Source organism: Panthera tigris, chromosome B1 (genome assembly GCF_018350195.1).
Source record: "Panthera tigris isolate Pti1 chromosome B1, P.tigris_Pti1_mat1.1, whole genome shotgun sequence".
In the NCBI taxonomy this organism is placed as follows: domain Eukaryota; kingdom Metazoa; phylum Chordata; class Mammalia; order Carnivora; family Felidae; genus Panthera; species Panthera tigris.
Genome location: NC_056663.1, coordinates 73,000,326 through 73,022,038, shown reverse-complemented (window position 1 = coordinate 73,022,038; position 21,713 = coordinate 73,000,326). Strand labels below are relative to the sequence as shown.

General features: G+C 38.6%; 1 protein-coding gene across 1 annotated transcript in view; it reads right to left on the bottom strand.

The window, feature by feature from the left end:
• DCHS2 (dachsous cadherin-related 2) overlaps positions 1 to 21,713 on the bottom strand; it is a 243,217-nt gene that overhangs the window by 39,034 nt on the left and 182,470 nt on the right. Inside the window, exons 11-13 of the mRNA XM_042983735.1 lie at positions 19,793 to 19,927; positions 19,374 to 19,583; positions 12,862 to 13,719 (exon numbers count right to left, since the gene is read on the bottom strand). Of these exons, the coding sequence (XP_042839669.1) occupies positions 12,862 to 13,719; positions 19,374 to 19,583; positions 19,793 to 19,927 (1,203 nt within the window). The remainder of the gene's footprint in view (positions 1 to 12,861; positions 13,720 to 19,373; positions 19,584 to 19,792; positions 19,928 to 21,713) is intronic.

The window sequence follows — 21,713 nt, the reverse complement described above, 5'->3', positions numbered from 1 at the left end:
TTCTCCAGGACAGATGACATGTTAGGGAACAACAGGAGTCGTAACAAATTTAAGAATATTAAAATCATACCAAGTATCTTTTCTAACTACAATGGAACGAAAGTAGAAATCAACAGCAAAGGAAAACTGGAATATTCACAGACACATGGAAATTAAATAACAACTCTTAAACAATGAGCAGGTCAAAGAAGAAATCTAAAGGATAATTAGATAATGTCTTGAAATAAATGAAACAAAAACACAATATACCAAAACATGGGCTGCAGCAAAAACAATGCTGAGGGAATTTTACAGCAATAAATGCCTACATTAAAAAAAGAAGAAAGACTGCACATCAACAACCTAATTTACACCCCAATGGACTAGAAAATGGAACTAAAAGCAAAGTTAGCAGAAAGAAATAATAAATATTAGAACAGAAATAAGTGAAAAACAGTAAATAAACAAGAGGAAAAATCACTTAAAGTAAGTTTTTTTAAAAAATCAGCAAAATTGGGGCACCTGGGTAGCTTAGTTAGTGAAGCACCTGACTTCCGCTCCGGTTATGATCTTGCGGTTCATGAGTTCGAGCACCGCGTTGGGCTCCACGTGGACAGTGTGGAGCCTGCTTGGGATTCTCTCTCTCCCTCTTTCTCTGACCCTTCCCACTTGGGCTCACTCGCTCTCTCTCTCTCTCTCTCTCTCTCTCGCTCTCTCTCTCAAAATAAATAAAATTTAAAAAATCAGCAAAACTGACAAATCCTTAGCCTAGACAAAGAAAAAAAGTAAAAAGACTCAAGTAACAAAAACTAGAAATGAAAGAGGAGATATTACAAATGATGCCACAGAAATAAAAGGTATCATAAGAGACTACTATGAACAATGATACACCCAAATAAGATAACCTAGGAGAAAAGAACATATTTCCAGAAACACACACCCTACCAAAATTGAATTTACAGAAAGAAAAAAATCTGAACAGATGTATATAGAACTAGTAAGAAGACTGAATCAATAATCAAAACCTCCCCATAAAGAGAACCAGATGGCTTCACTGGTGAAGTCTACCAAACATTTAAAGAAGAATTAACACCAATCATTCTCAAACTCTTCCAAAATATTGAAGACAACACTTCCAAACTTATTTTATGAGGCCAGCATTACTCTGATGCCAAAATACAGAGACACTACAAGAAATCTACCCCTGATGAATATAAATGCAAAGATCCTCAACAAAATACCAGCAAACCGAATTCAACAGCACATTAAAAGGAGCACATGTCATAACAATGTGAGATTTATTCCTGGGATGCAATGATACTTCAATGTATGAAAATCAATCAGTGTGATACACCACCTTAACAGAATAAAGAGTAAAAATCACATGATCATCTCAATACACGCAGAAAAAGCATTTGGCAAAATTCAACACACTCATGATAAACACACTCAATAAACTAGGAACAGAAGGAAATTACCATACATAATAAAGGCCATATAAGAAAAGTCCACAGCTCTAACATTCTTACTCAACAGTGAAATCGAAAAGCTTTTCAACCAAGAACAAGGCAAGAACGCCCACTCTCGCAACTTCTTTGCTACATATAGTACTGAAAGTCCTAGCCAAAGGAATCTGAACTTACAAGCATCAAAATCAGAAAACAAGAATAAAATGATCCTTGCTTTTAGATGACATGATCTATGTAGAACCTAATGTAGAAAACTCTATAGATTAAACACACACACACACACACACACACACACACACACACACACATACACACACACACACTAGTTAGAACTAATATATGAATTCAGCAAAGTTGTAGAATACAAAATCACTTGTGTTTCTATGCACTAACAATGCACAATCTGAAAAAAGAAATTCGGAAAACAATCCTGTTTACAATAGCATGAAAAAAATTGGGATAAATTTAACCAAGGAGGTGAAAGTCTTATACACTAAAAACTATAAAACATTGCTAAAATAAATTATAGAAGACACAAATACATGGAAAGACATTCTATGGCCACTCCATGAGGAGTGGAAGACTTCATATTATTAAAATGTCTACACCACCCAAAACAATCTACAGAATCAATGCAATCCATATCAAAATCTCAATGGCTTTTTTTTTTACAGAAACAGAAAAAAAGAATTTTAATATTCACATAGAATCTCAAATGCTTCCAAATAGCCAAAATAATCATGAGGGAAAAAACAACCAAACAGCAGAAGGCGTCACACTTACTAACTTCAATAGTGCAGAGCTAGAGTAATCAAAACAGTATGGTACTGGCCAGATACAGAGAGACCAATAGAACAGAAGATTCCAGAAAGAAATCCCCATGCATATTTTTTTTTATGTTTATTTATTTAATTTGACAGGAGAGCACAAGCAGGGGAGGGGAAGAGAGAGAGAGAGAGAGAGAGAGAGAGAGAGAGAGAGAGAGAGAGAGAGAGAATCCTAAGCAGGCTCCACTCTGTCAGCACGGAGCCCAGTGCGGGGCTCTAATTCACAAACCTTGAGATCATGACACGAGCCAAAATCAAGAGTTGGAAGCTTAACCGACTGAGTGGCCCAGGTGTCCCAAAATGACCAACAGATTTTTAAAAGATGCTCAGTATCACTAATCATCAGGGAAATGCAAATCGAAACCACAAGATATCACCTCACTTCAGTTAGGATGGGTGTTAGAAAACAAAAACAAAAACAAAACAGAAAATAACGAGTGTATGTAGAAATTGGAATCCTTGGACACTGCTGGTGGTGTTATAAAATGGTGTAGCTCCTATGGAACACAGTATGAAGGTTTCTCCAAAAATTAAAATTAAAGCTGTCATATATCCAGAAATCCCACCTGGGTGCATATATCCAAAGAACTGAAAATAAGATATCAAAGGGATACCTGCATATCCATGTTCGCTGCAACATTTTTTATAACAGCCAAGAGATAGAAATAATCTAAATGTCCTTGGATGGATGAGGGGATAAAGAAATGTAGTATATACATACAATAAAGCATTATTCAGCCTTTAACAAGAAGGAAATCCTGTCATAGGCACTGAGGAACCTTGATTTTGTGAATAAGCCAGTCACAAAAAGACAAATACTTCATTGACTCCACTTATACGAGGTATCTAAAGTAGCCACACCCTGAGCAGCAGAAGTAGAATGGCGGTTGCTAGAAGCTGGAGGGAAGGGAAAGAGTTGTTCAATGAGTATAATTTCCGTTTTGAAAGACGAAAATGTTCTAGAAATCCACTGCACAATGACGGGCCTATTGTTATCACTACCATACAGTGCACTTAAAAATGATTATTTACAATGGTAAATTTTCTGTTATGTGTCTCTTACCACAATTAGAAAAGGAAGAAAAGTTGATTTTCCTCTTCCCATCATCAGAAATGACTGCACATATGTTACTAAAGCTTTCCAAAGAATTCACCCCTGGGATGAGACAAAGCATGGAAAATCTCAAAATAAATAATTTTCCAAAATTTGTGAACAGATGAAAACCATGTTTTAAAATGTAAATGCTATGCAATTTTGAACACATTTGCTTTTGTGAACACCTTAAGGAAATTAATAGAGGAAGCTATGAAAAGTGCTTACTGACCTTTTATGAGCTTTAGGAAAAGAGAGATGTGTCAGAAAACCAAGACAGAATTAATACATGAAATGAGAAGTCAACAAAATTGATTAAGTCTGAAATGCATTTTTAATGGGGTTACAGATTTTGGTGGCCAAATTTTTTAAAAGGAAGATTATCTATAAATGGATGAATTGAATCATTTGAAATTCACTTATAACAACTTAGAGAAAGGCAGGTGTTAAAGTGACTCCCTGATGTTCCTACTACCTCTCTAATTTTGTGATTTACAGAAGACTGTATTTAAAGCATGAGCTTGAGAATTTTCAGTGTTGCTTCACTGTTGGATCAGAATCTCAAACCTTGTCTGCAGACCTGAGGCTGTTAATCTCCCCTCATTTTCCAATGATTCCCTGTCTAGTTTGCACCCCCAGGTTGATGACCAGACTCCAATTTCCCTTCATTTTCAAGAGCTGTCCTTTTTCTCCTTTCCAGCTCCTGGCATCCCTGAGCCAGCTAGAATCCAGAGCCTGCATATGTCCAGAAAGAAAGGTTGCACAATTTTTCAATACAAGTACTTCTCAACTTTGGTGGTTAGATACCTGGCACATTTCCAATTACTTCAAGAAACAAAGTGAATGTCTTAAAAATCTTAAAAATATGTTTTACTTAGATTAAAGAAACGCCGTTTAAGATGTTTTTAGCTGCCACATAATGAATACTATAATCAAGTATTTTAATGATTCCATTTGATTGTCACAGCTTGAGGGAGATGCACTGCTGTCCTCAAAATATAAAAATCTGAAACCAGGGTTCAACATCCACAAATAATAGATGCTAATTGAAAACAAAAAGGAAAGAAAAGAAATCCTGATATTTCCAAGTGTTTTATTCCCGTTTTATACTCAAATATAAATGAGATTTCTCAGTAAACTTAACAGTGCTATAAATCACAAATGTCCAAATCTCTTCTGGCTTTCAAAAACAAAACAAAATGCCCCTCTGATCTTCAAGACTCTTCAAGCCACTGCCATGGTCCTTTGTTACCCTTCACAGCCAAGCCTTTGAAAACAGACTGAATTTCTCATCCCCGCTTGCTCTGCACCTCACTGGACCTTAGCTTCTAAAATAGTTCTAGTGACTTAGTTCACCCTAATGTTTCCGATCCTCCCTGAAGTTGCTAAATTTTATCTGGCTGCACATAATTCCTTGTAAGCAGCCGCAGTCGACTCTGGAGTGCATGTTGGTGGTCTCCGTTCCTGGCGTCTATTCTCTGCCAAATCCTGAACTCTTTCACCAAGGTGAACTTACTCTTCAGAACCTCCTTTCCGGATGCTCCTCATGTTGCTAATTGTGTCTTTTTCTCTTATTGTCTTATCCTTTATACTCGGTGCATGGACTTATCTTTTCAGACATGCCTTCCTTTCTACTGTGTCCTTACCTCCTTGTATCAAGATGGCATCCTCAGACCATCCCCGGAAACACTCCCCTACCCCGTGAAGGAGAGGTTTTCTGAGTGCTGGGTAGCAGCCGACCACCTCATGCACTTCTGCACTGGGAACAGACCTCCAACTAAACTAGTGCTCACTGTTCGGTCCTTATCTTACCTAACCTCTGGGGCAAATTAGAAATTGTTGACCACTCCCTGCCTTTTGAACGCATCACCTTCCTGCTCCTCTAACACTACCCTCCCAGACTTTCAGTGATGCCCTGGCCAGCCCCTACACCTCAGTCTCTTTGGTAGATGCGTTACTTCAACCCTTGCAAAATACTGCTATTACTTTGCATTTCTTTTAGGCCCTCTCTCTACCTCCACCTTTGGCTTGCATGCATAATTACATGGGAGTTTCTACCCATTCACAATGCCTGATGTACCTTCAAAAATCTCATCTAATTGCGTGGGGGTTGTGGATGTCTAGGTAGAGGTAATTTTTAAAAGCTCCTCAGGGGCGCCTGGGTGGCTCAGTCAGTTAAGCCACCAACTCTTGATGTTGGGTCAGGTCATGATCTCCCAATGATTGAGCCCTATGTGGGGCTCTGTGCAGAGCCTGCTTGGGATTATCTCCCTTCCCTTCTCTCTCTCTCTCTCTCTGCCCCTCCTCCGCTTGTGCATGTTCTCTCTCTCTCTTTCTCTCTCAAAATAAATGAATAAACTGAAAAATAATAAAATAAAATAAAATAAAATAAAATAAAATAAAATAAAATAAAATAAAATAAAATAAAATAAAATCTCCCCTGACCCTTTATGGTCATTCATCATGTGGATTACCACAGTACCCTCCTAACATCCTAACTCAGATTTCTCCCCAGGCCTTCACAAGACTTCAAAGTCAGCTAGGTATAAAACCTGTTTTGTCACTGTTTCAACAATCTAAAGGTCATCAAGGTCACACTGGAAAGCTCAAGAGAGCCTCTTCAACTGTTTAGGATTAATAAGCAATAACTTGTAACAACTTTCTGATTACAGTGTGGCTTCCTGTGTCCTCTCTCCTAGAAAGAGAGACCTTTTCATCCTGGCAGGACTGTTGTAATCCACACGGCAAGTATAGTTTTTCATATACCTAAAAACTGACATTCTGGTCGATGTATCAGTCTCCTTCATATTGGTTAATAAGTTCCAACCCTGGGGGAAGTAACTGCCTGGCTTGTTAATAAGATGAGGTGTTGAGCCTATAATGGCTGAGGCCCAGATGTGAGACTGGGGTTAATTTCCAAAGATGAAAGCTGCCTTTTGAGACGTTTATCTTGCTCTGAGACAGACTGACCTCATCGAAGGTACTCTTCTCTATCTCCTCCAGAGCTATCTTAGTCATAGGTAAGGTGATGAAATGCCATACTGGGCTAGTTAGATACCACTCATTCCAATGAGTTTCATTCCAAGTATGAGACTGGCCTTAAATAAAATGAAAAAGGGGTGACAGGTGATACATAATTGCTTCCCCTTTTGTCATTATCATAAAAATGTATATGTTGGGCCCTGTTCCAAAGTTATAGATGACACAGATTATGGGAACTCTTCCCATAATTTCCATAGTTATGGGAGCTTTGTCACCTAGGAAAGTATAATTGCTATCTTGTTTGGAGACAAAATGGAATGGAATGGAATGGTGGGGCTTTAAAACCTGAAAGCATTTCACTGTTGTTATATTATTGCTGTGTAACAACTGGTTGCTCTGGTAAGAATTTATACCCAGTGAACTTTATAGAATTCAATGAAAGATTTGAGACAGAAGGAGAGTAATAATAACAATTTAAAAAATGACTAGTACACTACATGACCTCATTTAATCCTTATAGTAGCCCTATGAGGAAATCCTTATCATTTCCACTTTATAGGAGGAGAAAGCTCATACACTGTGAGTGGAGAATGGTGGTGACCCACTCAGCTACACCAACTCCTATCACACCATACTCTACATACATGTGCCCAGTCTACCAAGAGTAAGAGCCAAAATTTACTGGACCCACTGCCAAAGGACCAAAGAAGAAGGGGTTGCCCTCCAAACTATCAAGATCAGATGTGTTTATGATACAAAATTAAATATGCATAATTCACTAGTTAGAATGCCCCTGTACATCGTCATGTTTTAATGTTATCTCAAGATTTTTGAGGTCTGAGTATTTACTTTTAGGCACCGTTATCGATACAATTCATAATTTCATATTTTCCCCTCATGGTAACCAAAAGAAATTCATGAAGCTGCGAATAATCCACACTAGGGACTGTGACTACTGATTCATCTTCCTCAGGATACCCAAAGCATTGGGAGTGAAACAAGAAATAAATGGTGGCTTCCAGAAGGTCCACTGAAATTGTTGAATGGATTGAAACACCACAGGCAACTAAGTGGTTTATTTTTCACTTCAAAAAATTCAGGACAGTTATATTCCCTCTCATCTAGATTGAAGAGGAACAGTGGCAAGTGTAAAGAGTGGGGAATCACTTGAATTTCAACTCTTTCTCTCACGTTGCTGTATGGGTGGCCTCTCTCTCTTATGGACAACTGGTATCCCGGAGAGTGACTCTTTCTGTGAATAAGTGAATACATCATGACCAACTCTTAAAGAGATTTTACCTACCAAAGAGTGTCTTTTAAATGGGAACTATATACTGAACTATATATCATTTTAAACAGTCGGTGTTACATTTAACATTATTCGTAGATGAATGCAATGTTAATCAAAACCCAAACCTGTGGGCTTGGCCAGAAAGAAATGTTAAACAAATATAAATACATTAGGGCTATTTGTTTTAACTTTTAATTTTCTTAAAAGGACATTTAAATGTTAAAATTAGTTTGGAGTGATGAAAATTTATGATAATACAACAAAGAATTTGCTCAAGATGTCAAGTGATGCCTACTGATAGGATATTTGAGTAGCCCACGGAAAATTTAAGTTTCCAAAAGGCACATATTTTGCATTTGAAAACAAAATGAAAAACAAAAGACATATTTGGGAGGAAATAATGCTGGAGGCTATAAAATGTTATTAAATAATTTATATCAAGGCCATTCTAGGACTAATCAATGGATTTACAGTCTTTTAAAACTACTGGAATTCTTGGGGCGCCTGGGTGGCTTAGTCAGCTGAGCCTCTGACTTTGGCTCAGGTCATGATCTCACGGTCTGTGAGTTCGAGCCCCACGTCTGGCTCTGTGCTGACAGCTCAGAGCCTGGAGCCTGCTTCGGATTCTGTGTCTCCCTCTCTCTCTGACCCTCCCCCGTTCATGCTCTGGCTCTCTCTGTCTCAAAAATAAATAAACATTAAAAAAATTAAAAAAAAAGATAAAACTACTGGAATTCAAAGCAAAAAAAAAAAAATCACCTTCTGATGTCTATGATATGATCCAGCAGTCTGAACTGAATTCATGTCTAAGTAAAGCTTTGGCCGACTTGAAATGTCAATCAGTATGTTATGCACCTTGTCACTGTTTTTCACAGGAGGTTAGGAAATCCTGCTGAACCAGGTACAGGTTAGTTGCATCTAATCATACTCAATGGCCTACTTAACCGTCATCCTTCCCTTCTGTCTTTCTCCTTCCTATTATATGCCCAATGTTTAGCTTCTCTCTCAATTTAGACTTTATGTCCTTCAAACATGTCATAGTTTACTCTTCATAATGAGGTCCCAACCCATTGCTTCAGGTGTCTTGAAATGTATACCTACCTGGATGTTTATGGGTTCCATATGCTTGTAGTACTACCAGAAGTATTTCTAGGCTTTTTTATGTATAAGATTTAATAAATTGATTTTTAAAGTCTTAAGTTCTATTATAAAGATAACAGTTAAGTTTATTCCAGTTATTCTAAATACAAGAGGACTAAGAAGGACAACTCTGATCAGAGGTCAAAGAAAACACAGTGATGCATATAGCAGGATGATGTCTTCCCATCATTAGCTTTTCTGACTGAATCTCAAACAGGAAGCCCACCTACAGAGGCAAGAAAGTAATTTGGTCTTCACTGTCTTCTGTACTAACTTTTAATCTCAGGCCAGGTTACTCTTAACCATATCGATTAATCCCAATTGTGATGGCTGGAAGTAGACTGAAGGTGTACAGATTTGATGAGTTGCTGCCTGAGTGATGGGCAAACAGGTTAAAATCAAGATAGTTCCCTCCCATAATGGCTGCCTCTTATCCACAGAGTGAATCTGTGACATACAAATGAACGGCACATCGCAAAAATGAAAACAGGTGCAAAGTTTGCACTCCCATGGCAGTTTTCATTAGTGTTATTTTAATTCACTCCTGAATTCAACCATAAATATTGTATTTACTAATCCATAACTTAATTTCATACTGAACTGTTTCCTTTGGGGTACCTTGGATATTGATTTTTATTTTGGCTTAATCCTGCAAACAAATTGATCCTGGGTAAATTGAGAAAAGAATATTCTAACAATTAGGGAAAGCCCAGGCACATTACTTAATATTTAGAAATTGTATCCACAGATGTGAAAAAGTATAATAACAATGATGACTTCCATGCCAGTTCTTCTGAAGAATAATATATTTAATGCCTATTACTCTGAAGAATTTATACTGAATGTGAATGTTCACTAGTAGCGGTTGGAAACCTTATTATGTGAAAGATAACTGAAGGAATTAAAGAAGGGAAAACTACTTGAGTAAAAGCCAACATCCCCCTGTGGTCTACAAGGCCCCACGTGGTCTGGTCGTCCTCCGACCTCATTTCCCATCGCTCTGGCCCTTGCTTACTCTGCTTCGTCACACAGTCCTCTTTGCTGTTCTTTGAACAAACCAGGAAGGCTCCCACTAGCTTCTTCCTTTTTTCTGAAATACCGTACCCCCAAATATACAAATGGCTGTCTCCTCTCCTTAGGTCTTTGTCCAAATGTGTCAGCTCAATGATGCCGGCCCTTACCTACCATTTAAAACTACTGTTTGTCCCCCACCCAGCACCTCCTAATTCCTTCTTACCTTGCTCTGCTTTTTCTTTACTTGATAGCTCTTATCACCATCTAACATATACTATAGTTATTCATTATGTTCATTGACACTGTCTCAGTATCCCCGCTAGAACGTTATTAGCCTCATGAGGACAAGCATTTAGGTCTTTTAGTTCACTAATATATCCCAGTAGATAAGTACCGGGCATATAACACTCGATAAAAAAAAAATTCAAGGAGGGCCACCTAAGTGGCTCAGTTGGTTGGGCATCTGACTCTTGGATTCAGCTCAGGTCATGATCCCAAGGTTGTAGGATCAAGCCCCACATCAGGGTCTGCACTGAGCATGGAGCCTACATAAGATTTTCTCTTTCTCTCTCTGCTCCTCTCCCTGCTCATGCAATCTCTCTCTCATTCTCTCTCTCTAATTAAAAAAGTTAGTGGAAAGAGCAAATAAAATATCTGAAGAGTGACTGTGTACAGCAGAGGAGTGCTCCAAAGGGAAGAACTAGATCTATGGATAGACAGAGAGCTAGGATATCTATCTATGGATAGAGGGAGAGCTAGGTTCAACGTGTGAATGACTTTCCAAAGGAAGAGATTTTCCAACTTTGTCATGCAGTCAAATCGCCCACAGAGCTTGTGAAAAACAATTCCTGGACCCCAAACTTAATGAAGCAGATCCTTCAGGAGTGGGTTACAGATCATTTGGTTCACACCCAATTTCAAGAACCACCCTTCTAAACTCTCAGTCACTGAAACATTCAAGTAGCAGCAGAAAGACCAAGTGCCAAGGGCTTTTAGACAAATGTTCGTTTTTGCACTGCAGACAAAGGCTGGGCTCAAAGATATTGTAATTTTATCAAATAAATTTTAAGATTAACATATTGTTTTTGTGCTATATTATTTAGAAAATGCTAACTTTACTTTCCATCAGGTTCTGCTCTGGTGTTGGAATGCATGCCTCTTAAGAGTAATAGAAGTATGGCTCTAAGGAGCATCTCATATTGTTTAACATTTAACGCTTATTTGGAAGTCTCATTACACATAAGAATACATGTTGCAAATTTCTGATTTAGTTTGGAAGTCACTATTATTTCCTTTAATGCAGAAAACTGCAATTTACTGTGAATTATGTTTAGAATCAATAAGAGACCTTCTGTGGAAGCAATCTATGGAATAACCATAATTCCAAAAAGGGTCAAAGTCAAGTTAATAATCTGCAACTGAAAACAACCCTAATTTAATATTCAATATTAAGCTGAATATTCTCTTTTCATAGAGAAGGCAGTATAAAATGTGTAACATAGATATTTTCACTATGAAATGAATACATCAAATGAGAGAAATGCAGAGTGCCTTTTAAATAGTAGGTAGGTGCAGATAAATTGAAATTGAATCACGATAAAATGACAAAACACAAACCACAAATGCCACGAGCAGGTGCACAGCACACAGCAGACCTTTAACAGCTAAGCTCCTCTGAGTCCATGTGCTTTGCCCAGTTGGTGGAAAGAATCAGCAGATTCATCCCTGCACTCTCTAGTCAGATAAAATTACCCAAGTCAAATGTCTTTCAATTTATGACTGTCTGTAAGGAAGTCTTTTCACTTTTGGATAGAAAGATAATTAAAACTATTTTTATTTATGCTTCCCAGTATGGCATAAATGTAAGGAAATAATTGAAAACAAACAGCATTATTAGGAAAAATAGTTACTGTTTGCAGAAGCCTGTGCTGAGCTGTATTATCTGCCGCAAATTCTTTGAGGATCAGATATTACTGCATTGTTTGAAAGCCACTGCTGACCCTATCGAAATGAAGTAATAATATTAGCAGTAGCAGTTTCTATTTATTACATGCTTACTATGTATTAGACACTGTTCTAAGTGCTTTACATGAACTAGCTTATTCAGCTCCCAGAACCTAATGAGGTAGGTATGATTATTATTCCTAATTTATGGGTTAGGAAACTGAGGCTCAGAGAGATTCAGCTGCCCAAGGAGGCACGGTGGTTGAATTTGGAATTAAACTCAGGCAGAGCTCAAGCATTTAACCACAACATGCCTCCTCTTTTACTGTACTTCTAAGAAAGTACTTTAGGAAATGTACACTTGTTAAGGATTCATATACATTTAAATAAAGGGTTTATTTTTGACATTGTAAACCTAAATTAACTGAAACTTCAAAAGCCCTAAATGATTTATTTTTCAGTATTTTCACTCTTTGTTGTTTTTAAAGGTTTGTGTGTGTGTGTTACTATATTTGAAGGTATTGTTTTTTAAGTTTGTTTATTTATTTATTTAGAATGAGAGCACACGTGTACAGGGAAGGGGCAGAGAGAGGGAGGGAGACTGAATCCCAAGCAAGTTTCCTACCGTCACCACAGAGCCCCATCCAGGGCTTGAACTCACAAACCGTGAGATCATGACCTGAGTCGAAACCAAGAGTCAGACAGTTAACCAACAGAGCCACCCAGGGGCCCTGATTGAAGGTATTGTTTTAATACTGTACTATGGATGAAAACTGGCATACTGAGATGCCTGGGTGGCTTAGTCGTTAAGCATCTGACATCGGCCCAGGTCATGACCTCATGGTTTGTGAGTTCGAGCCCCGGTCGGGCTGTATGCTTACAGCTCAGTGACTGGAGCCTGCTTCAGATCCTGTGTCTTCCTCTCTCTCTGCCCTTCTCCCACTCATGCTCTGTCTCTCTGTCTCTCAAAAATAAACGCTGACAAAATTTAAAAAAAAAGAAACTTGGCTGAACTCAGAAATTTATGACTGAATCTGCAATAGCACTCTTGTTGTATAAACCTTCATTTTAAACATTTTGCCCAGACAGATGCAATATACAAAAACTTGAGGGGACACTCACCTGCATCACAATTTTCAGTCACAGTCCCTTTATACAGAGGGTGGCTGAAGGAAATCTTTCTATCTTCTCCTTCCATGTGAACGACTAAGAGGCCAGTGGCTGTCCTAGCTGGGACACCTTGGTCCATAACTTTTAACTGCAGCCAGATTGGAAAATATTCTGAAGATGGGTTGTGCCGAAGTTGGACTTCTCCTGTATACTTATCAATAGAAAACATCGACTGGGTCTCTGCAAAACTAAACATGACAGTTCCATTGGGTCCCAAGTCGGGGTCACTGGCTGTCAGAATGGCAGTTGTCTGGTTAGGAGGTGACTGAGCGGAAAGAAAAATTTCAAAGGGGTTCTGCTCCCACACCGGATCATTGTCATTAACATCCATGACATGCACTTTTATAATTACTGTGGTGCTTCTCGAGCCCTGGACACTACAGTCTCTGGCCACAGCCCGAAATGTATGTTGGGATCTGGCTTCTCGGTCCAAGGCGTGGCAGGTTCTCAGTGCACCTGCCACAGAATCAATGGTGAATGTACCAGAAGCTTCACCCTCCAGAAAATACTCAGTTTGCCCATTCAGACCTTCGTCCTTGTCCACAGCAGATAGTACCAGAACCACTGTCCCCACTTCAGCATCTTCTCTCACGGAGGCCTGGTAATGCAGCGTGGGGAAGGAAGGGCCATGGTCATTGTCATCCAAAACTCTAACCTGCAACTGCACCAGAGAGCTCCTCGGTGGATCCCCTAGGTCAGAACACAGGATGACTAAGGTAAAATTGCTGACTTGCTCCCGGTCCAAAGCGCGAGTGGTTGAGAGGTCTCCTGATGTTTCATTAATAGCAAAGTATTCATCAGTATTCCCATCTACGAAAGGAAACAAATACAAATTCAAAATGCATTCGAATTGAAGAAGTAGCAGCCCTTTGCTGGCTATGTATACATACACATATGATTCATATGTATATGTGCTACATATATCATTCATGTATATGATGAGATATATGCAGGATTCATGCATTCGACAAATATTTATTTCATGATTATTCATCCTAGCACTTTTGTAAGTATGGAGGATACAACAGTGAACATGATAGAGTCCCCACCCTCATGAAGCTTCTTTTATCAGGGGATAAACAAAATAATATAATTCAATATCTATCTTAATTCAATCAATAATTAGAGGGGGGCCTGGGTGGCTCAATGAGTTAAGTGTCCGATGCTTGACTTCAGCTCAGGTCATGATCTTACAGTTCATGGTTTTGAGCTTCATGTCAGGCTCTGTATTGACAGTGTGGAGCCTGCTTGAGATTCTTTCTCTCTCCCTCTCTCTCTGCCCCTCTTCCTGCTTGCTCTCTCTCTAAATAAATAAACTTAAAAAAATAATTTACTTGCTTTGACTTGATTTGCAAGAGTATGAATTTTTGTGTCTGCATCTACAACTTTTTATATTCATATATTTTCCCTCTGATTAAAGTATATGTTTTCATTGAGATAAAACAACAATGGGACACCTGGGTGGCTCAGTTGGTTAAGCATCTGACTCTTGGTTTCAGCTCAGGTCATGATCTCATGGTTTGTGAGTTTGAGCCCCATGTCGGGCTCTGTACTGACAGTACGGAGCCTGCTTGGGATTCTGTCTTCCCCTCTCTCTCTTTTTCTCTGCCTCTCCCTTGCTTGTGCTCTCTCTGTCTCTCAGAATAAATAAATAACTTTTAGTCAGGAAAAATATAGTTCCACGACTTTCCGGCAATATCTTGGATGAAGGGCACATTCTTGGATGAGGCTCACTATTCCAAACAGTGTGAGGATTTACTAGCATCTGCCAGGGGTCTATGGGGAAGAAGGAGAACAGCATTCAAAAGAACAACAGCTAGGGGCTGAGGAGAAGAGACTTGCATTTGCATTTTATTCATAACACACAAGTAATTTGTACCACACATAGGGGTGATCCGACAAACCTACATTTCTGTGGCATTTGTAGTTGATAAAATGATTCATTCACTCAGCAGACATTTAAGGAGAACCTGCCACACGCCAAGCATGTGCTGGATACTGGGAATATGAGGAGAGTAAGCCATGATCCCAGTCTCCAAGAATTACAGTGCAGGAGGAATTTGGGTCAGTACCGGGACATCAAAGTGTGGTGTGAAAATCATATGCACAGGGCGCTGAGAAGGAGACGAAGGGCACACAGTCCTGTGTTTGGCTGAGCGGGAACGACTGGAGAGAGTGAGATCACAACTGATCCCTAAAGAGGAAGGGGCCAGGCTAAAGGGTTGTAGGTAGAGGAGAGAGCCTGAAGGAAGCATTCCACATTGGTAGTGTGATGCCGTTGGGCATGAGGACTGGGTCTTTGAGGTGAAACAATTTGGAGCCTGAAGGAAGTCTTACAACTATGAGAAGTTAATAGCTGCAAATGTTTTAGTGTAACTAGAACACAGGGTTCCCTGGGTGTTTGCAAGCAGAGGGCAGAGAGAGGGCTGGCAGCTGGGAAGACATGAATTTAGGAGAGAAGGAGAGGGTTAAATCATGAAGCGCCCTGTGTATACTGCTGAGGAGTCTACCTTAACATCTGTAGGGAGCCCCTGAAGGGTTTTAGACAGGAAAGGATCATGAGTCACACTTCTGTTTTAGGAAGAAGCCTGGGCAGCAATGTCAAAGCTTGGTTTTGACACTGACAGTGCAGAGCCTGCTTGGGATCCTCTCTCTTCCTCTCTCTCTCTGCCCATCCCCCACTTGCTTGCGAGTGAGGGTTCTCTCTCTCTCACAAAAATGAATAAGCTAAAAATAAGAATTCTTCTTGGAACAATTCTAACATCTTTTTGTTTTGCTCATTAATCATGACTTTAAAAAAATCTTTGGCAGTTGTTAATTTTATATTTGTATGAAAGTCATTATTTTACTTAAAAACATGTCCTTTAATGGGGTTAAGACATAGAATGCAGATAAAGATAGGGAGATATAGGGGGGCAGTGGTAGCTGAAGACAGGGATTGGATGCAATGACTCAGTGAGAGTATGACTATGAGGAAAGTAAAAAAAAAAAATACTAAGCACCAAACACCATGGAAACTTCAATAAGTCAGAAGACCACCCGCAGCACAAGGACATTGGAAAGGCTTGTCTAGAAAGGACATGAAGGATCAGGAGAAAGTGACCTTCTGAAGTCAAGGTGGGGCCAAGTGTCCAGGGCGGGGTGTGCAAAGGCACAAAAGCAGGACAAGCAAATTAAGAAGTGAAAAGATCCGCTGGATTTAGCAACAAGATCCCAAGCGTCTCTCTGCAAGGGTAGTTTCAGTAGAACACACGGTAGCAGGATAAGAAGTGAAAGCAAAGGTAAGGTCAGAAACCAGAGAGAAGCCAATGATTTTTTTTTTTTTTTTAAGGACAAAAATTCTTTATTAAGAGTGGTATTACAGTTGAATCCTTTTTTTCCTGTTTATTTTTTTACGGTATTAAGGTTGAATCATTTTCTTCAGCTTATTTTTCTGTATCAATTTTCTACAGTAAAAAACTGTATATTTTATTTATTTATTTATTTATTTATTAAGTTTATTTATTTATTTATTTATTATTATTTATTTATTTATTTATTTTAATATATGAAATTTATTGTCAAATTGGTTTCCATACAACACCCACTGCTCATCCCAAAAGGTGCCCTCCTCAATACCCATCCCCCACCCTCCCCTCCCTCCCACCCCCCATCAACCCTCAGTTTGTTCTCAGTTTTCAACAGTCTCTTATGCTTTGGCTCTCTCCCACTCTAACCTCTTTTTTTTTTTTTTTTCCTTCCCCTCCCCCATGAGTTTCTGTTAAGTTTCTCAGGATCCACATAAGAGTGAAACCATATGGTATCTGTCTTTCTCTGTATGGCTTATTTCACTTAGCATCACACTCTCCAGTTCCATCCACGTTGCTACGAAAGGCCATATTTCATTTTTTCTCATTGCCACATAGTATTCCATTGTGTATATAAACCACAATTTCTTTATCTGTTCATCAGTTGATGGACATTTAGGCTCTTTCCATAATTTGGCTATTGTTGAGAGTGCTGCTATAAACATTGGGGTACAAGTGCCCCTATGCATCAGTACTCCTGTATCCCTTGGATAAATTCCTAGCAGTGCTATTGCTGGGTCATAGGGTAGGTCTATTTTTAATTTTCTGAGGAACCTCCACACTGAGAAGCCAATGATTTTTAAGAAGCTTGATTATGAAGGAAAAGAGAGTGAGAAGGGACACACACCTGAGGGAAGATGTGTGTCTTCAAGACAAAAAAGGCTGGTAAATACTGATGGGAAAAACAAGTGGAAGGGGAAATTTTGACAGTATGGGAAAAAGCCAATGAGAAAAAAAAAGTCCCTGATGCAGTGAGAGGGGACAAGTGGCAATCTGGGGATTGTTTGTTATCAGTGCTCAAGAAGACAAGCACAGAATTTGAGAGCAACCATTTAGAAAATCTTACCGCCACTTGACAAAATAATTTTACATCTGCACAAATAGATTTTTAAAAAATGGGGCTATGCCTTTTCTTTCCTCACAGTCATTCATATTTATTGTATTTAACAAAAGTTTCAGTGCACAACAGATCGGAAATTTAAAAAAAATCCAACTCTGGTCCTTAATCACAGATTGTTTGGGAAGTCCTAGAGAACAAGTGGAGTTTATAGAAGGAAAGGACTCAATGCAATGGGTAGGAAAGAAGAAAATGGGGCTCACTTAAACAAGTTAGTTTGAAAGGGTATTGTTCTTCAGGATGAAATATGACATTGCATGTAAACATTTAAAATATATATGCCCTTGAACGTGATAACTCTACTTACATTTATCATAAAGAAATAATTAAGCAAGTTTTGTTCAACGGTAGCATTTTTATAATAAGACTGCTATTGTGGTCAATACCTCAAAGACCATAAAAGGGAATGGATGAAATAAGTGATATTATACATATGCGATAAGAGGAAACATCATTAGAAATGCTAACACATATGTCTATTTACTCATCCGAAAGGTTCAAACAGTATGTTAAAAATGAGTTTAAAAATGAGGTAGCAAAATAGCATATATAAATTGTCCAATATATGTAAAATTGATGTCTCCATTCACAAGGTTCATGGGAGAGCACTTTTCAAAATAGTAAAGGGGTTATCTCAGCAAGACAAAAATTTTGTGTGTTACTACTTTGGTTCTCCATAAATCTGTATATATATCCTATACCAATCACGTATCATTCTTATAATCAGGCAAAAAGGAAATAAAGCTATTCTCATTTTGGAGTAAAATGGTGATATATAGAAAATGCGACTGGTCCTAGAATTTTTAGCAAATAAAGAGTGATAGCTTTCAGAAGCTAGTTCCAAAAGTGCTTTTACAAGATCGAAAGATCTGAAAGTGGTTTCCTCTATAAGATGTAGTCTCTGAAGCATTCCTCTCTCTCCTCAACTCATATTCTATGTGCACTCCGACACCTCCCAGAAATCAGATTCTTCAATCACTTTTTCTCTTAAATGAATAAGATGCAGCTCTCTCCATACAAATGCTACCATTATTCTGCCAGAGATCTTTATGTTTCTGATCCAAAGGGAGCGATATCACAAAATTATCTTCTAGTAGAAGTTCTTACAGATTTTTATCAAGAGTGGGATACACTCTTAAGTGTAGATCTTAAGTGTTACACCGATATTCAGATCTGGGAACTGTCTCTGTCTGTTCTAGCCTCCATTTAAGAAGGACCTGACAAGGGTGCCTGGGTGGCTCAGTCCGTTAACCATCTGACTTTGGCTTGGGTCACGATCCTGCAGTTTGTGAGTTTGAGCCCTGTGTGGGGCTCTGTGCTGACAGCTCAGAGCCTACAGCCTGCTTTGGATTCTGTGTCTCCCTCTCTCTGCCCTTCCCCTGCTCACACTCTGTCTCTCTCTCTCTCTCTCAAGAAGAAACTTTAAAATTTTTTTTTTAAAAAGAAGGGCATGACAAAATTCTTGATGGCTCAATAAAAACATTAGCGATCATCTGAAAGACACAAAAATGGAATAAAGTTATATGTTCCATCTGCACATCCACTAGTATAGAAAAATTCACAAGAGGGGCGCACCTGGGTGGCTCAGTCGGTTAAGCGTCGGACTGTGGCTCAGGTCATGATCTCATGGTTCATTAGCTTGAGCCCTAAGTCGGGCTCTGTGCTGACCGCTCAGAGCCTGGCGCCTGTTTCAGATTCTGTGTCTCCCTCTCTCTCTGCCCCTCCCCCCACTTGCACTCTGTCTCTCTCTCTTTCTCTCAAAAAAAAAAAATCTTAAAAAAATGTTTTTAAAAAAGAAAAATTCACAAGTGTTGTTGAGGGGAGATTTAAGAATTCGGAGGCCGTCGGTTCATGGTGTCTGTGGAAAGGGCACACACGGCACCAAACAGCTCTTGGCGTGTTTTCTAAAGACACTGCGATAAACACCAAATACAGAATAATCACCAGTGTGTCAACTCGGGCAGTGTCCTGAGGAGAATTTTAAAAAAGAAAATACTTACCAATTATATGATACCTGACAGCTCCATTATCACCAGCATCCATATCAGAAGCCAAAATAGTGTAGGCAACCCCTGGCTCTTGGTTTTCCAGAACCTCAATGCTATAACTGGGGACAATAATCTCTGGTGCGTGATCATTTTCATCTTCCACAGTACAGAGAATCGTGGTGGTGCCAGATAACGAAGGGACTCCCCCATCTCGCACAAGTACTGATGTGAAATAAAAGAGAACACAGATTGTGGCCGTGAATTCATGCCTAGCATACACTGCCCCAACCAGACTGCATCAGACCAAACCACCTGGGTAGCACTGGGTCAAGCGCATTTTATTTCAAGACACTCTGCAGAAATGTAAAATGTCACCACTACCCTCCTGCTGCTTGTTTTTGTTTGTTTTCCATCGTCCAGGGATCCCTTACCTCGAAGGGTGAAAACTTCCTGAACTTCTCTGTCAAGTGTGGTGGTTGTCACTACCTCTCCAGTGTCAGGATTTATCTTGAACAACCCAGATGAAGCACCTGGCATGATTTCAAACTGAAACTTGGAATTGATTCCTTAAGAAAAATAGAAAGAAAAACTTAGTAATTATCCCTTTGGAAACCAGTCATCTGTTTTCTTATTCTTTTTCCTGTGAACATGTCAGGCCATAGATGAAAAAGGCAAGACACTTAAACAGCCTTCAAATTAAGGTAAAACATCCAAAACACACACACATACACACACCCCTCTTTTGGCTGTTCTTGCTAAATAAAAGCCTCATGGGCTGAAATGCTTGATTTTCAAAAGTCTTAGGAGACTTCCCCACAGTGAATGCTTAAGATTTTTTCCCTCTCATAAAAGATTTCTTATGAGTGCGCAACCCTACAATATATTCCTAATTACTCCTTCTAACACCCCTGATTGTGATTTAATGACATAATTATAAGCTTGAGAGCCAAATGACAATTTCTTTAGATCAACCCTCTATTTAAAAACTTGTGCTCAGTTATGGTATTTTGTTTATTCTCCAGTACAGGAGGAAAGCATGTAGACTTGCTTATATGCATATTTTTGTTTTGTTTTTTTACTTAGCATTCAGTCTCCTATTTGGAGTGAGAAATGTGGTATCATGTTATCATGCATTTTGAAAATAATGTTTCCCAATTTGGGGGGTTTCATTTCTTCCCTAAGAAAAGTATTACATCATCTCCATCATTGATTATGAAGATCATTCATACCATTAACTTAATGAGTTTATCCCAGGCTGTTTTAGCTTATTTGCCCCTTATACAAGTTCCATTTAATTATTTTCCTATCTTCTTTCTTAACTGACAAGAATCTAGGAGCAGACATAGTACTTAGAGTATATGATTTTATACTTCAATAAAAGATGAAATACTATTCTTTGGCCTTAACAACAACACCAAAAAACTTCAATTACAAATTTCCATCTTGCCAATCTTAAAAATTTTCATTCCACTATGGTCTAGAGGCTATAACATAGGACTGAGTGCTGGAGGGAGTGGAATATAAGGCCAGTTTTATGTAAGAATAAATGTACTATGTCACTCGAAAGGGAAAGGATATTTGACATAGTCTGCAGGCATTTTAATGGCCTTAAGAGAAAAATAAAGTCTAATAAGATACAATCAATAGGTTTGATATGGTATGGTCAGAGGTCCCCCCAAAATACCATTCTATCAGTAGACATTAGGCTTATTATTCCACTAATGATTATTTAATAATCCTGGAGACTACTTTGGTCTCCTAATGATCACATAATCTCTCTTCTGTAGCCAAGACAAAAATTCTAAAAATTCCGGGCTGAATGTATTATTTCTGTCTATCTCTTAGTACATTATGAAAATGGTGTATACCATCTGGTGTCACTGTATGGTGTCACATAGTGTGACACCTAATGGCCCAAGAGTCAATGGTGAATCAAACAGCTGCGGCCTCTGCCTTCAGGGAGTTGACATGGAGAACAGCACCATTTAATTTTGGACCCTTTATTTTTGAAATCAGTTCACTCATTTATAGGATTTTATCATACATTATACATTATGTTATACCCTGCATTATATATTATTTTAATCTTTATTTAAAATGTTTAACATTTTAATTCCCAACACTTGTCAAACCCAGAAAATGTTTAAACTCAAAACTTTATATTTTCTCTTCCTCCCATTGTTCCCATTATTTTGTAGTGTGCCTTACCATTGTACCCAATATTTTCCTGACTTCTTAGAAACTTTCAGATTTTATTATTTCCATTATCCTATATAGCTTGGATTCCTGAGACAACAAGCCATTCACCTTTAATCCTCCTAGTATATTATGAAGGATAAACAAGATTCTTAT